The sequence below is a fragment of the Castanea sativa genome, chromosome 5 (assembly GCF_040712315.1).
Source record: "Castanea sativa cultivar Marrone di Chiusa Pesio chromosome 5, ASM4071231v1".
NCBI classification, from domain to species: domain Eukaryota; kingdom Viridiplantae; phylum Streptophyta; class Magnoliopsida; order Fagales; family Fagaceae; genus Castanea; species Castanea sativa.
Window position 1 is genome coordinate 73,185,750 of NC_134017.1, and position 12,936 is coordinate 73,198,685.

General features: G+C 34.7%; 1 protein-coding gene and 1 long non-coding RNA gene across 7 annotated transcripts in view; one reads left to right on the top strand and one right to left on the bottom strand.

The window, feature by feature from the left end:
- Positions 1-8,097: 8,097 nt before the first annotated feature.
- Positions 8,098-11,736, bottom strand: LOC142636458 (G-type lectin S-receptor-like serine/threonine-protein kinase RKS1). 2 transcript variants are annotated; one of them, XM_075810700.1, is made up of 7 exons: positions 10,431-11,736; positions 10,175-10,312; positions 9,827-10,017; positions 9,404-9,614; positions 9,014-9,269; positions 8,743-8,893; positions 8,098-8,663 (listed from the first exon to the last, which is right to left on the bottom strand). In XM_075810700.1, the coding sequence occupies exons 1-7, from the start codon at positions 11,710-11,712 to the stop codon at positions 8,361-8,363; spliced, it is 2,532 nt and encodes an 843-aa protein (XP_075666815.1). In that variant the 5' UTR covers positions 11,713-11,736; the 3' UTR covers positions 8,098-8,360. The 2 variants fall into 2 exon arrangements, with proteins under 2 accessions (XP_075666815.1, XP_075666816.1); XM_075810701.1 differs by having other exon boundaries at positions 8,106-8,663; positions 9,014-9,251.
- Positions 11,737-11,923: 187 nt separating this feature from the next.
- The window catches only part of LOC142636459 (uncharacterized), a 28,656-nt gene continuing 27,643 nt past the window's right edge, over positions 11,924-12,936 (top strand). For 2 of the 5 annotated variants that reach the window (XR_012844323.1, XR_012844324.1), the window contains exons 1-2: positions 11,924-12,181; positions 12,633-12,690. This is a non-coding gene — a long non-coding RNA (uncharacterized LOC142636459). The remainder of the gene's footprint in view (positions 12,182-12,632; positions 12,691-12,936) is intronic. The other 3 variants (XR_012844322.1, XR_012844321.1, XR_012844320.1) reach the window with 3 other exon arrangements.

The window sequence follows — 12,936 nt, forward strand, 5'->3', positions numbered from 1 at the left end:
TTGTTAACAAAACCAAACCAAGGTTACTCAACTCCAATTACCCACAGCCGGAAATCAAAAATCAAAGCCAAAATCAAAATTTCTCTAAAACACATCTGCCTCTTTCTTTCTCTCTCCCTCTAGCTCTATTTCCCAATATCTCTCTAGAGAAGAAATTCCCCCTCTCTTTCTGTATGAAATTGAAATTTAAAGAATTGTTAAGCCGTGGCTACTACAACAGCGACAACGACAATAATGGCAACAATTATGATAACGATAAAGGAGGCTGATGAGATTGGTGAACGTGGAAGCGTTGAAGAGAAAGCTTGGTATGGAAGGCAAAGAGGTTATCAAATACTCTAAGCTCATTCAAGCGTGCAAGAGCATGGGCGTCTATAGATCGAACGAAGAGGCCGCCGCTTTTGCTCAAGTTCTCGATGAAGCCAGCGTCATTCTTCTCTTTCGCAACAAGGTTGAAATCTCTCTCCACCAGCATCTTTGCTGAGAAGCAAAGGTAGGACCCAAAGCCCACAAGCTCCAATCGGTTTTGGTATTGGATTTGGAGGTCATGTGAATTTTGGGTTTTGGTTTTAAGACTCATACTCATTCGATCTTAACGAGGACGTGGTTGATGAGATGAAGGCATACAGATGTTTTAAGTTTTTTTGAATTTGTAATGTGGGGAGGTTAATATCTTGAGTCCTAGTTTTTAACTCTAGATTGTGATTGTGAGTCTTTTAGTTGTTGGGTTTCATGGTTTTGAATGTTGTTGTTGATGCTGCGAAATTGATGTCCCAAAGTTTTGAAGAAAGATTGTATCAGTGGCTTTGAAGAATTGGTTCTGATGTCATACAAGGCCAAAATACTGAGGCACATGCTAAGGCAATGGTGTGCATTAAGATGTGTTGGGTGATGCACAGTTGTGTGCATTGAGGTGTGCACTGGGGTGCATGAGCTACTGCTGTGTTGTGCGTGGGGTGCTGCTGTGAGGTGCGTGGGCTGCTGCTGTGTAATTCCAAAGAGTTGAGCAATTGGTTGGGATGGTCAGGAGTAGTTAGTTAGTTAGACTGCTGTGTTTTGGTATAGTTGTTTAAATTTGGAGTTGTAATTGCTCTTTAGAAGCTCAATTGTCCTAGCATTAGTTTGTATGTTAGGCTATATTAGCTATGTTAGCTTTTAGTTATTGTATTTGCAAATAATTTTTGTGTTTACAGATGAGGTTGGTCTTTGTTTTTGGTGTTTGGATCTCATTGTAAATTTTGTTCATTTTGGCAATAAAATTTCTCAATTATTAGGCTGCGTGTTGTTGAGTTTGAGCTTGTTCCCAATTATATGAACTGCTTTCGAATAGTGCCTCTCTCATTGAGTATCAGGGAAAATTATCGGTAATGTTGTTAAAAGGGCAATTTCTCATTGAGAAGTATTTTGTTTTGATGGATGAACTCTTCAATCGCACTCACTGTTCATCCAAGGGAGAAGAAAGAAAGCCCAGCATAAGATTGTTTGAAAGACTCGTCCAATGATGCGGGAAGGGAGAGGGAAGAGGATTGAGCGGGTAAAATAAAATTTTGGGTTTCAGAAATTGGGTGAGAAGGTTTGGGTTGTTGAGTTAGAACTTAGAAGTGTACAAATGATTTTGGGTTAACACGGTAAGAAGGTTTGGGTTGTTGAGTTTGCTTTAGTTTTAACCTTGGTTTTAGTTGTTAACAAGAGTTAAGGAAATGGGTAAGTGCTGATTTGGAGCTGAATCAGGAAAAAAAAAAAAGACCATGTGGCACTTTCCTATTGGCTGGTAGGAGCAGGGAGGACCACAGTGGTCCTCCTGGAGGAACCAATAATTTCTCCATGGATAGAGGTAGACTTGGGCATTGGGGGGCAGTGCCCCCTAATTTTTTTAATAAAAAATATTAGTATATATATAGCTACTTATTTTAGTAATTTCATTCTATAAAATTCCATTTTATCCTTTAATAATATCGTTGACTCTAACCCAAAATCTAACAAATTGGGTTAGAACTTAGAAGTGTACAAATGATTTTGGGTTAACATGGTGAGAAGGTTTGGGTTGTTGAGTTTGTTTTAGTTGTTAACAAGAGTTAAGGAAATGGGTAAGTGCTGATGTGGAGCTGAATCAGAAGAAAAAAAAAAAAAAAAAAGACCACGTGGCACTTTCCTATTGGCTGGTAGGAGCAGGGAGGACCACATCAGTGGTCCTCCCGGAGGAACCAATAATTTCTCCATGGACGGAGGTAGACTTGGGCATTGGGGGGCAATGCCCTCTAATATTTTTAATAAAAAATATTAGTATATATATAGCTACTTATTTTAGTAATTTCATTCTATAAAATTCCATTTTACCCTTTAATAATATCATTGACTCTTTTAAAAGTAATACTATAGTCACAAATTTTTCTACAACATTTTTACAAATTGTTGAAGTAGTGAATTCTTATTGGTTTATATCTAGATCTACCACTGACATCACTTTTTCACTTACCAATAACCACTCATCATATTTACAATTTGTAAAAAAAAAATTGTAACTCTAGCATTTTCCTCTTTCTAGAGGCCATAAAAAATTTTATAGGTACAAGCCCAAAAAAATTAGCCCCAACAACAAAAATTACCAATAGTAAAGCTAAAAACTATCAAGTTCAATCAACCAATTTTACTCAAAACAAACAATCCAACCCTTTAAAAAATTTTAAATAAAATAATTTTGTCATTACCTAGCAACAACACACACATCAAAAGCTTTAAAAAAAATAATAAATAAAAAATAGAAAATCCCTTAGCAATTAGTTAAGCAGCAAAGCCGGAGGCCAGAACTGCTGCACATAGCTAACAAAGCCGCCCCCCTAACTCTAAGTCCTGGCTCCATCCCTGCACTAGCCTATTATCCAACCTAGCAAATTGAAGCAAGGAATCCTAGAGTTCCCAAAGCTTCATTTAGGAGAGCCTATGGATATCTTTAAAGTAAAAGTAAAGTACAGTATCAACTTGGATGAAACTATAGATGTCTAGTCTGGTTCAATGGGCTCTCCCTCCTCTTTCTCTCTAAACTTGACCCTAGGGTTTCTCTCTCCTCTAGCATCATTAGATTTGGTTTTTGGAAGTCCACGTGAGTTTCACGTGACTATTTTGCTAGTATTCTAACAGGAGACTAACTAATGTATTGATTTGACAGTGGTAAATAGTTTATGGAGTAAATTGGCCAATATAAAAGTTTAGAGGGTGTCTTGGCTAGTAGTTAAAATTTTAGAGGGTGTTACAACATTTTTCCCTTTATAGGTCAACCTATTGTGGCAATTCCTAAAAACGCTACTATAAAACCAGTTTTTTGTATTGATTTTGTTGTTTGTATCCATAGATTTCATCAAGTTTTTATTGTAACTCCAACATTAAATTCTCAAAGTTGCATTTATTCACGATTAAATGAAAAATTCAAGTGGGTTCCAATTAGTTCAATTGGTAAAGTGTCGGATGGTTGAATAAGAGATCTAAGGTTCAATCCCTGTCTACACCAAAAACTGATTGGTGTCTTGGTCTGATGATAAAGAGTTATTATCAAGAACGGACACCATAAGTTGAAATTCCTTAAAAAAAAAAAATCAAATTTTGTCAATGTTTAAACAAACATTGGCTTGCACTATTTTGATATGCATTTATGATATTGATAATGTAGTAAAATCTAAATCATTTATATAACGGCAAATATGGGCTTTTGCCCCCTTTACCCAAAAGATGTAACAAAATACTCCTGTTCTAAAACTATCTAGCAAAATACCCCTGTTTTGAAGCTCGATTTTCTAAAAATTGAGTTATAGGCAATCAAACTTAAAAAAAAAAAATATATATATATATATATATATATATATATATATATATATATATGATACTCGAGTTCCATGTGAATTTTTCCAAATAACTCGATTTTCATCAAATCGAGTTTCAAAACAGGGTCATTTTGCTAGATAGTTTCAGAATGAGAGCATTTTGCTATATCTTTTGGGGGAAATGGGCAAATGCCCATTTTGGCCTTTATATAACTATAAAATATTAGACTTTTAAAAATGGGTAAATTTCAAATTACACTCCTAGAGTTTGAAGATGTTTAGATTTTACACCCTAAGGTTTTAGAATTTGAATTTTATTCCCTGAAATTCGAGTGTGTTTGGGTTTTAAACTCTAATATTTCAGAATTGGGATTTGATTCCCTAAAGTTTTGGGGTGTTTGGATTTTACACTCCCAAATTTTGAAATTTCAAGATGTAAAACTCAAATACTTCCAAATTTTAGGCGGCAAAATCCAAACACCCTTAAAATTTATGAGGTGAAATCCAAATTTTGAAAAGTTAGGATGTAAAACCCAAACACCCTGAAATTTTAGGGGTTAAAATCTAAATTTTGAAATTTCAGGGTGTAAAATCCAAATACTTCCAAACTTTTAGGGTATAATTTGCAATTTACCCTTTAAAAATCTATTATAATATTTTTTTAATAACTCTAAAACATTTGCAGATTCCATTTCCACTTCCTTAAATATATTACAATGATTAAGTCGATTGACCATTATTAAAAGGCCCATTCTTTCGCTACAAAATTGAACATTAATTTTCTCCTCATAAAAGAAGAAAAATAAGTGAACATTAATTTACTAGACCAGCCTTTAGTCTTTTACAATATAAATGTTAGGAAAATGCTATGTCCACAATATTTTCACAACATTTTTACAACAAATTCTATGTGGCAGGTTGTTACGGGTTGTTAATGGTGGGGTAGAAAAGTAATTTCAGTGATAAGTTCAAATTTAAACCAATAACAACTAACTACCTCTGATTTGTTGTGAAAATATTGTAAAAATGTTGTGAATGTAACACCTCTCTGGATGTTATGGTAAAAGTTTTGCTGCATATTAATATGCAACAACTGCTACATAATGGGTTATGAGGCAGCAAAAAAAAAGTAGCATATGTCCAAGGGTCCACCTCATCATAACTCTTAAATACATGTTACTTTCTTTTTGCTAACCTATTATGTAGCAAAATTTTTCCCTATTTATCTTTACCTATTTAATGACTCGTTTACTTATCCAAAAAAAAAAAAAAAAAAGGCAAAGCCAATATGAACAACTTATGTAAGGATACAATTTGAGCCCGAACCCACAGTTAGAAGGGAATGGGTCTGAAAAGCCTTTTATAATAAAATTTGTAGAGAGTAGGCTTAAAATCTAGGTTCTAATGATGTTAGATAACAAAAATGATGGACTTTGATCACAAAGATATACACAAGGAACTATTTATATGAAAAAATCTGCTTCTCGGACACAAGTCGAGGATAATTTATATTACTTCTTCCTAATACAGATTATAATTATGATTAATGAGGTCTACAGTGTTTTTTCTCCCTTTTTTCTGCTCCCCTTTCCTCAAGATCCCTTCTCCATTTTATATCCCCTCCTTCTCCTCTTCTTCCTGCTCCACGTCAGGGTTTGATTGCTGGTTTAGATACTTGTCCCATCCACCTTGCCTAAAGTCTTTGGAGACAGGAGACAGGGGCCAGGTTAAACTTTAATGCTCAGGTCTTACTACCCCATTAATGCGGCCAGAATAGCAGTTGTAGAGTATTCAATGCGAGGGCGGTGGTAACAGTTTTATCTTAGATATTCCACCGCTCTTCTTCTTATCTTCCATATTTACCCTCATCTATAGGATTTTCTAGAACATAACTTGTGGATGTTAACTAGTTTTCTTCTACCTTGGCTATACATAGCCGAGGATATAATCTTTCTCGGAATTTCTTATTGGATATACTTGCTCAGACATCATCTCTTTTTTAATTAGTGTTGCTTTAGGAGTTAACATTCATACATTCTCGGACCACTCAGTGTCTTCGAATTGGGCTTTTAGCTCAAAGAATACTTTTAGGCCACCCCACACATATTCCCAGGCCCAATGACCCTACAACTTACCTTGCCACAATTGAACACAACTACCCTCTTGGACACTTCTCTATTTGAAATGGATTCATTTCATGATTGAGATAAAAAAAAAAAATTACATATTCAAAGGTGTAGTGATTGTCATCTCATTTAATAACCGCCTAAACGTTGTTAGATCTTAAAAAATAATATCTTAACCAAAAAATAGAATCTCTTTATTTCAAGTGAAATGGAGAAGATATGTTCCTTTTTTGAACCCAAAAACCCATGCAAGCGGCTAACCCAAGCTGACATCTCTGTCTCAAGCCTCACCATCAATATTCATATGTTCAAACCTTTTACACCAAGCCCCTCTTTAATGGTTCGTTTGGATTTAGGGGGAGTGAGGGAGAGTGCAAAGGAGTAGAGTAGAGTTGGCCAAAGAGTAGGCTATTTTTCAGCCAACTCTATTATAATCTCTTCCACTCCGTGTCCCTCCCTCTCATTACAAATAGACCCTAAGTCTCTCTATCTCTCTCTTTTCCAAGGTTGTAAATTTTGCACCAATTTCAAATACCCTCAAAATGTACAAAATAAATTATCGAGCTGTACTGTGGGTTTCTCAAGTGTTTCAATTGGTTTTTTTTTTGGAGGATAAACGGTAGAAGTGTTTCAATTCGTTTTAATATTTCTACTAATACAAGAAAGCCGAAAAAAAATGGGGGTTATAAAACAAAATATTTGGACTAATATTTTGCTCTAATGTATTTGAGCTTATAAAATATATGGATTTTAATGTTTATGTTTAGAAATATAAATTATTCTCATAAAGAAGAAGAAGAAATATTTATTATTTATTTATAAAACTTGTTGTAACGACCTAATGGTACATGAGTACTAACCACTATCTAACTATTTTGTTCCCAGAGTGCTATCCATCACAAACTACATTTTTGGCTTTAGCTTTCTTGGAACTCATAAATTTTTCAATAGGTTAGGTAAGTTTCCAATATGTTTAGCTTGCAACTTCGTAAATATACATGAGATACATTTACAAATATGCATAACTAAATGTGTATTAAAATTTTACCACGAATACATAATATATATATATATATATATATATATATATATATATATAATGTTTGTGTATTTGAAAATATAAAATAGCTACTAATAAAATAAATATAATTTTATATGAAACAAATGAAAAAAAAATCATTTGAATTGTTATTCATGAAATTCTTAATTTTAGTTTGTCTAACCGTTATTTATATAATAATAATACCATAAGAAAAATGAATCAATGATGGTGACTTTTTTTAAGGTTTATTAATTTTGATTCTATATTTTTCACACTTAATAACTCATTTAACACAAAAAAATAAGAAATTTAAATTAGATTCCTTGATTTTTGTAGTGTAGTAAACAGTTGCACCAAAATTTTTTTTAAAAAAAGAAAAAAGGATGAGACACACATAGCATAAAATTAGACTCAAATTTGAGATTTAGTTGAATTTTCTTTTAGCTTTGGCTTAGATTCCTTGATTTTTGTAGTGTAGTAAACAGTTGCACCAAAATTTAAAAAAAAAAAAAAAAAGGATGAGACACACATAGCATAAAATTAGACTCAAATTTGAGATTTAGTTGAATTTTCTTTTAGCTTTGGCTTAGATTCCTTGATTTTTGTAGTGTAGTAAACAGTTGCACCAAAATTTAAAAAAAAAAAAAAAAAAAAAAAGGATGAGACACACATAGCATAAAATTAGACTCAAATTTGAGATTTAGTTGAATTTTCTTTTAGCTTTGGCTTTAAACACACACACACACGTTGAGGCTTGCACTGCGTTATAGTCTATAGATCTTGAAAGATCAACGTCTCAGCCAAAAAAAGAAAAAAGAAAAAAAAGAATGATCTTGAAAGGTCAAGGGAGAGTGCAGTCCACCTAAGTAGGTCATATTCACCAACAATTCTATTTACTTTTGGATCACTTGGAGTAAAAGGAGAGTCAATTTAATTTTATATTTCATCTTATTTAGAAATTAAAGAATATTATTGTTACTTTCACAATGGAGCTGAACAAACTTGGAGAATTAATTGAAAAATCGATCTAGAAAGGTAGCGGGTGTCTCGATTATTGAATCTTATGATAAATAACCAAGTTAATGTGTATTTATTTTTAAATAATTTAATAGTTACAAAAATGAGAGTGGAATTTCAAACCCTACAGGCAATGCCACTGACTAAGTTAAGAAAAGCAGATTATTAGTAATAATATAAGTAGTAGTAGTAGTAGTAGTAACAACTGGAAAAAAAAAGGGCAAAAATTCAACACTTAAGAATTAAAAAAAAAAAAAGAAATTACATTTTTTTGCATAAATACAAAAAGAGCAAATTTTTAATTTGTCCTAGAAATCCTTATAGAAGCATTTTAGATGTAGCTAACTAGAATCTTTACCTTTAGCGAGCTTCGAATTTGGTGATTGTCACGTCATTTATAGAATAAAAACGCTCACCTGTGATTGATCGCAAATTATTGGTAGGTCTTCTAAAAATGAAAGCAGGTTGTTTTGGAGAAGGAAGAGTTGTTTCACAACTTAGCATGAGAAGAATTGCCAACATTGTTGGTCGGTCCATTGCATCTTCTTGCACACAAAAGAGCCCAATTTGAATGCATCTCAAGACTTCATGGGAAACAAATGAGTCATTTATTGATGAATCAACTACATCCAAGACTCTATCTTCTCTCCATAGTTCCCAAACCTATATGGTTCATAGCATTACCCATAAGAGGCTGTATTATAAATGTAAATGGTAAAGATTGTTGTTTTTTATTACTTACATGCCCTATCAAAGTTAGGGAATCGTGCCTTTGATAAGAACTGTTATTCTTCTTGCCACTAACGATCTCCAACAATATGACACCAAAACTAAAGACATCAGATTTTGTTGAAAATTTTCCAAATATTGCATACTCTGGTGACATATAACCACTGCATGTGAACAATATTAAAAATAAAGTTAAAGTTTGCATAGGCCTTCATGTTCCGTAAGGGTGGCAACTGTGCAAGGCTTTGTGCACGCAAGTGTGCATGTGTTTGGGTGATACTTACTATGTTCCGACAACTCTAGTTGTCGCGTCTTGAATTTGGTCCCCATTGAATATACGAGCTATCCCGAAATCCGAAATTTTAGGATTCATCTCACCATCTAGGAGAACATTACTGGTTTTAAGATCCCTATGTATGATTTTTAATCTTGAATCTTGATGAAGATACAAAATTCCACGAGCGATCCCAATGATGATTTCAAAGCGTTTCCCCCAATTAAGCAATGAACTTCTTGTATGGTCTACAATAAAATTTAACTCTAGCTATACTCAAAATGTTATTAATTAGTGTAAAAATATTTGGTTGTATGTAGTCCAAATATTTTCTTTGAACAGAAATAATAGAAGAAAATAAAACAGATGAATGCAATCGATTTATAGAAATAAGACATACCAAAAATGAAGAAGTCTAGGCTTTTGTTGGGCATGTACTCATAAATCAACATCTTTTCTTCCCCTTGAATGCAACAGCCAAAAAGCTTGACAAGATTCCTATGCTGAAGTTTTGCAATCAACAAAACTTCATTTTTGAATTCCTCTATTCCTTGTGTTGAACTGTAGGATAGCCTTTTAATAGCTACTTCTTGCCCATTAGATAATTGACCCTGAATCCATGATCCAAAATTAAGCTCAGTCATAACAATTACTTCAAAGCAATTGAGTTCAATGCCACAATCTGGTTCTTCAATAACATATGTCTTAGCTTATGTAAATCATTTTCCTACCTTCACACTCACACAATAATGGAATTTGAAAAAGAAAGGAAAATATGCAAGATATTTACGTTAAACGATGTCATTATGAATTGTAACTGTACCTTAAAAACAGAACCAAAGCCACCCTGCCCTAGTTTGTTGATTGGAGAGAAATTGTCAGTGGCAGCAACTATGCAGCCTAGATCAAAGATCAATATATCTGGATGTCTACTACTCTCCTCTAGCTCATTTCCCTCCAAATAGCCTTTAGTACCGGTAAAATATAATGATCGATTGTGCAATTTTCTTTTCACTGTCCAAAAACATATTGATAAATTGCTCACTATAATTTTGCAATTGAGCATTTATATAGCTCGTGTAGACTACTAAAATGACTCTTGATTTAAATGTATATATATATATATTCCTCTGTGTTTGTGTGAACAATACAATAGAAGTGATTTTGTTACCTTTTGTTTTCCTCTTCTTCATTAGGCATATATAGGCTATCAAGCATACCATAAACAATGTCACCATAACAGAAATTATTGTAATAGACAGCAGCCTCTTGTGGCCAAGAAAACCATTGGACTTCCTTGTGTAAGTAGCTGAAGGACCAAAAAAAAAAAAAAACAAAAACAAAACAAAACATCAGTCCACGATCTGTATGTTGGAATAGGCAGAAATGAAAATTTACGAAAAATGCAAGCAAGTGGAGAAGGCCACCTAACTCAGTTGCATCTACACGTACATTTAGATCCCAACTTTGAAATGAACTCTCCGAAACGTCAACCAATTCACCATACCATGCCAAGCAACGGGTCCCCTTCCCATCAATATTCACGCTGATGAAAGCTGTGCAAGAGCAATTTCTCAAGCATGCCTGCTCGCACTCTGAGCTACTCATACTCTGGTCCATCCAAACTGCATTAAATGTATCAGGACCCTTCAAAAGCCCCACCTTCACAAACCCTTCTCCATTCCCACACATTGACAACCCCAACTGCTTCCTCACACACCCGTCAGAACCATCTCTGCGATACCAATTCTTCGGAGACTTGGGTTCATACCCTGGCAAACACGTACACTCTAACTTATAAACATTGTCATCAGGCTCAGGACCACATTTACCGTAGGCACCACAGTGTCTATAGTTGTCACACCGGTATTTAGGTGCTGACCAGAAGTTCTTCCATTGAAGATCACCATCATTCCACGTAAGGTGGTGGATTAATCCAGAATTCTCAACCACTAGTCTGGAAATGATGTAGGCGTCATCGAAAAAGTAGGAGTAAGATACCTCATCTTCGTTGTTAACAAAATAATACTTAAAACTCGATGAGGATGTTGCTAAAGATAATGATGTGGGCCACGGCCATGGAGCTGACCGCCAATAAAAAGTCGAACCCTTATACAAGACGACTTGTGGAGAGGCAGTAGGATTCATCTTACATAAGTAGTCCCCAGTTCCGGGGTCATCTTGCGATTTCCAAGATGTCAACATCATGTCTAGCCCAGTTATCCGATTCAACCCAAACCACATGCCTGGAAGCAAAGTGTCTGTAGGATGATCAAAGCTTTGCCATATCAACTTATTGTTATTGCCTTGGACCAATACCAGATTTCCTGAGTCTTGAAGCTGTGCAACAGAGGAGGTTGTTCCTTGTACAGACACATTCGTAGACCAAAGAAGACGGTTAGAACTGTCATGGAGGACAAGGTTTCCATACTGGTTGATGGAGAGAACTCCGGAGGAATCAATGATAGGATCATTTCTGTTTGCCACCCACACAAGAGTTTGTTTTGCCACTTTGACAAACCAAATACCAAGATACCGGTAGCTAGAATTGCCGGGACTGAAGAAGCCTAAGGCGAAATTATTTTTGTTGGAAATCAAAGACTGGCCATCCTTGATGGATTGGTCTAGTGTTAAGGTGTCAACGGAAGTACAAAATGGGAAGAAAAGCATGATCAGAATCAACGACATGGCCATGGTTTCAGCATCCATGTTTGTGTGCAGGGGTCTTTTTTTTAATATGGGGTGGGAAAAATATATTGATATTTAGTTTGATTGAGGATTCTGAAGCCTCCTTGCAGAAAAGAAAATGGATGCTGGGTCAAGTCGATAAGTCAGAAGTCCAGAATGGCGTCGAGGGACTGTAGGCATTCTAGACATCAATTTTCACTGACTGGCAGATATTTTTTTTAAAATCCCCCACGTGCTCCCACATATTCATCTATTCCCCACCGCACAGTCTCTTAAAATATCTCTGTCTCTCTCTTTACCGGTCACCTAAGGTCTTCTCTCCCACATTCTTTTCTTTTATTCACAAAATACACACACATATACACCTCCATCTCTCTCTCACCCTTACCAACCACCACTCCATTGGATCACCACCACCATCTTTTTAACGATGAGATTCACCGAGGAACTTCATAAGAATCTCTAGGCTCCTTCATCTCAAACTATTAAGGTAAAAACTCTAAATAATTTGGTGGATTTTCATATTATTGATCTAAGCTTTTGAAGTGATATTCACATGATTAAGCCTTAAGAGTTTTGATTTGGTGAACATATTCTGATAAAGGGTTTAGTGTTTTTATTTATTTAAATGAATGGTGACCATTTGAGGTTTTCTATAGCTAAGATTTGGCGGTTTTGATGCCTTATTGTCTTGGTAAATTTTTGTGATGCTAGTTTTGTGGGAGATCTTTCAAGTGAGGAAATTATGAGATTAAGGAGATTTTTGGGTAAAGTTGTGATTGGCAAGAGGGTAACCTCAAAGGAGTTAATAAAATATGCCCAACATTCTAAGTTGGGGCTTGCCTAAGTGAACTGTTTCTAGGGGAGATTAAAGTTACTTAACTAGACTTAGTTTAAGATTTTCAAACTTGTCTTGATAAACTTTTATTCCTTTTCTTTAGGTTCTAACTGATTCTTGTTGGAGCACTTGGAAGCTAGGCTTTGATGCGGTCTTGCAAGGTAAGTAGCTAATTAAAATGTGTAATGTGTGCATATATATAATGTGGGAATACTGCGAAGTTTTTATTAATTCTAGGAGATTGGCTTTGGTGTGATTCATTTATAATGGATATTACAAATAATTGGATAATTTAAAGAATTAGAAAGCCTCATTTGACAAGTGAGTGGGAAGTCATTTGGGAATTCATTTGACAAGTGGGTGGGAAATCCTACTAGATAGGAATTTCTTTGGAAATTATGCAAATT

What these genes read in the sequence shown, in the direction of transcription:
- LOC142636458 (XM_075810700.1), bottom strand. Translation starts at nt 11,712, where the DNA reads ATGGATGCTGAAACCATGGCCATGTCGTTGATTCTGATCATGCTTTTC. An exon ending in GCTTTGGTTCTGTTTTTAAG is followed by an intron (nt 9,615 to 9,826) that starts GTACAGTTACAA and finishes TCATGGATTCAG; the next exon opens with GGTCAATTATCTAATGGGCA. An exon ending in CCTAGACTTCTTCATTTTTG is followed by an intron (nt 9,270 to 9,403) that starts GTATGTCTTATT and finishes GAGTATAGCTAG; the next exon opens with AGTTAAATTTTATTGTAGAC.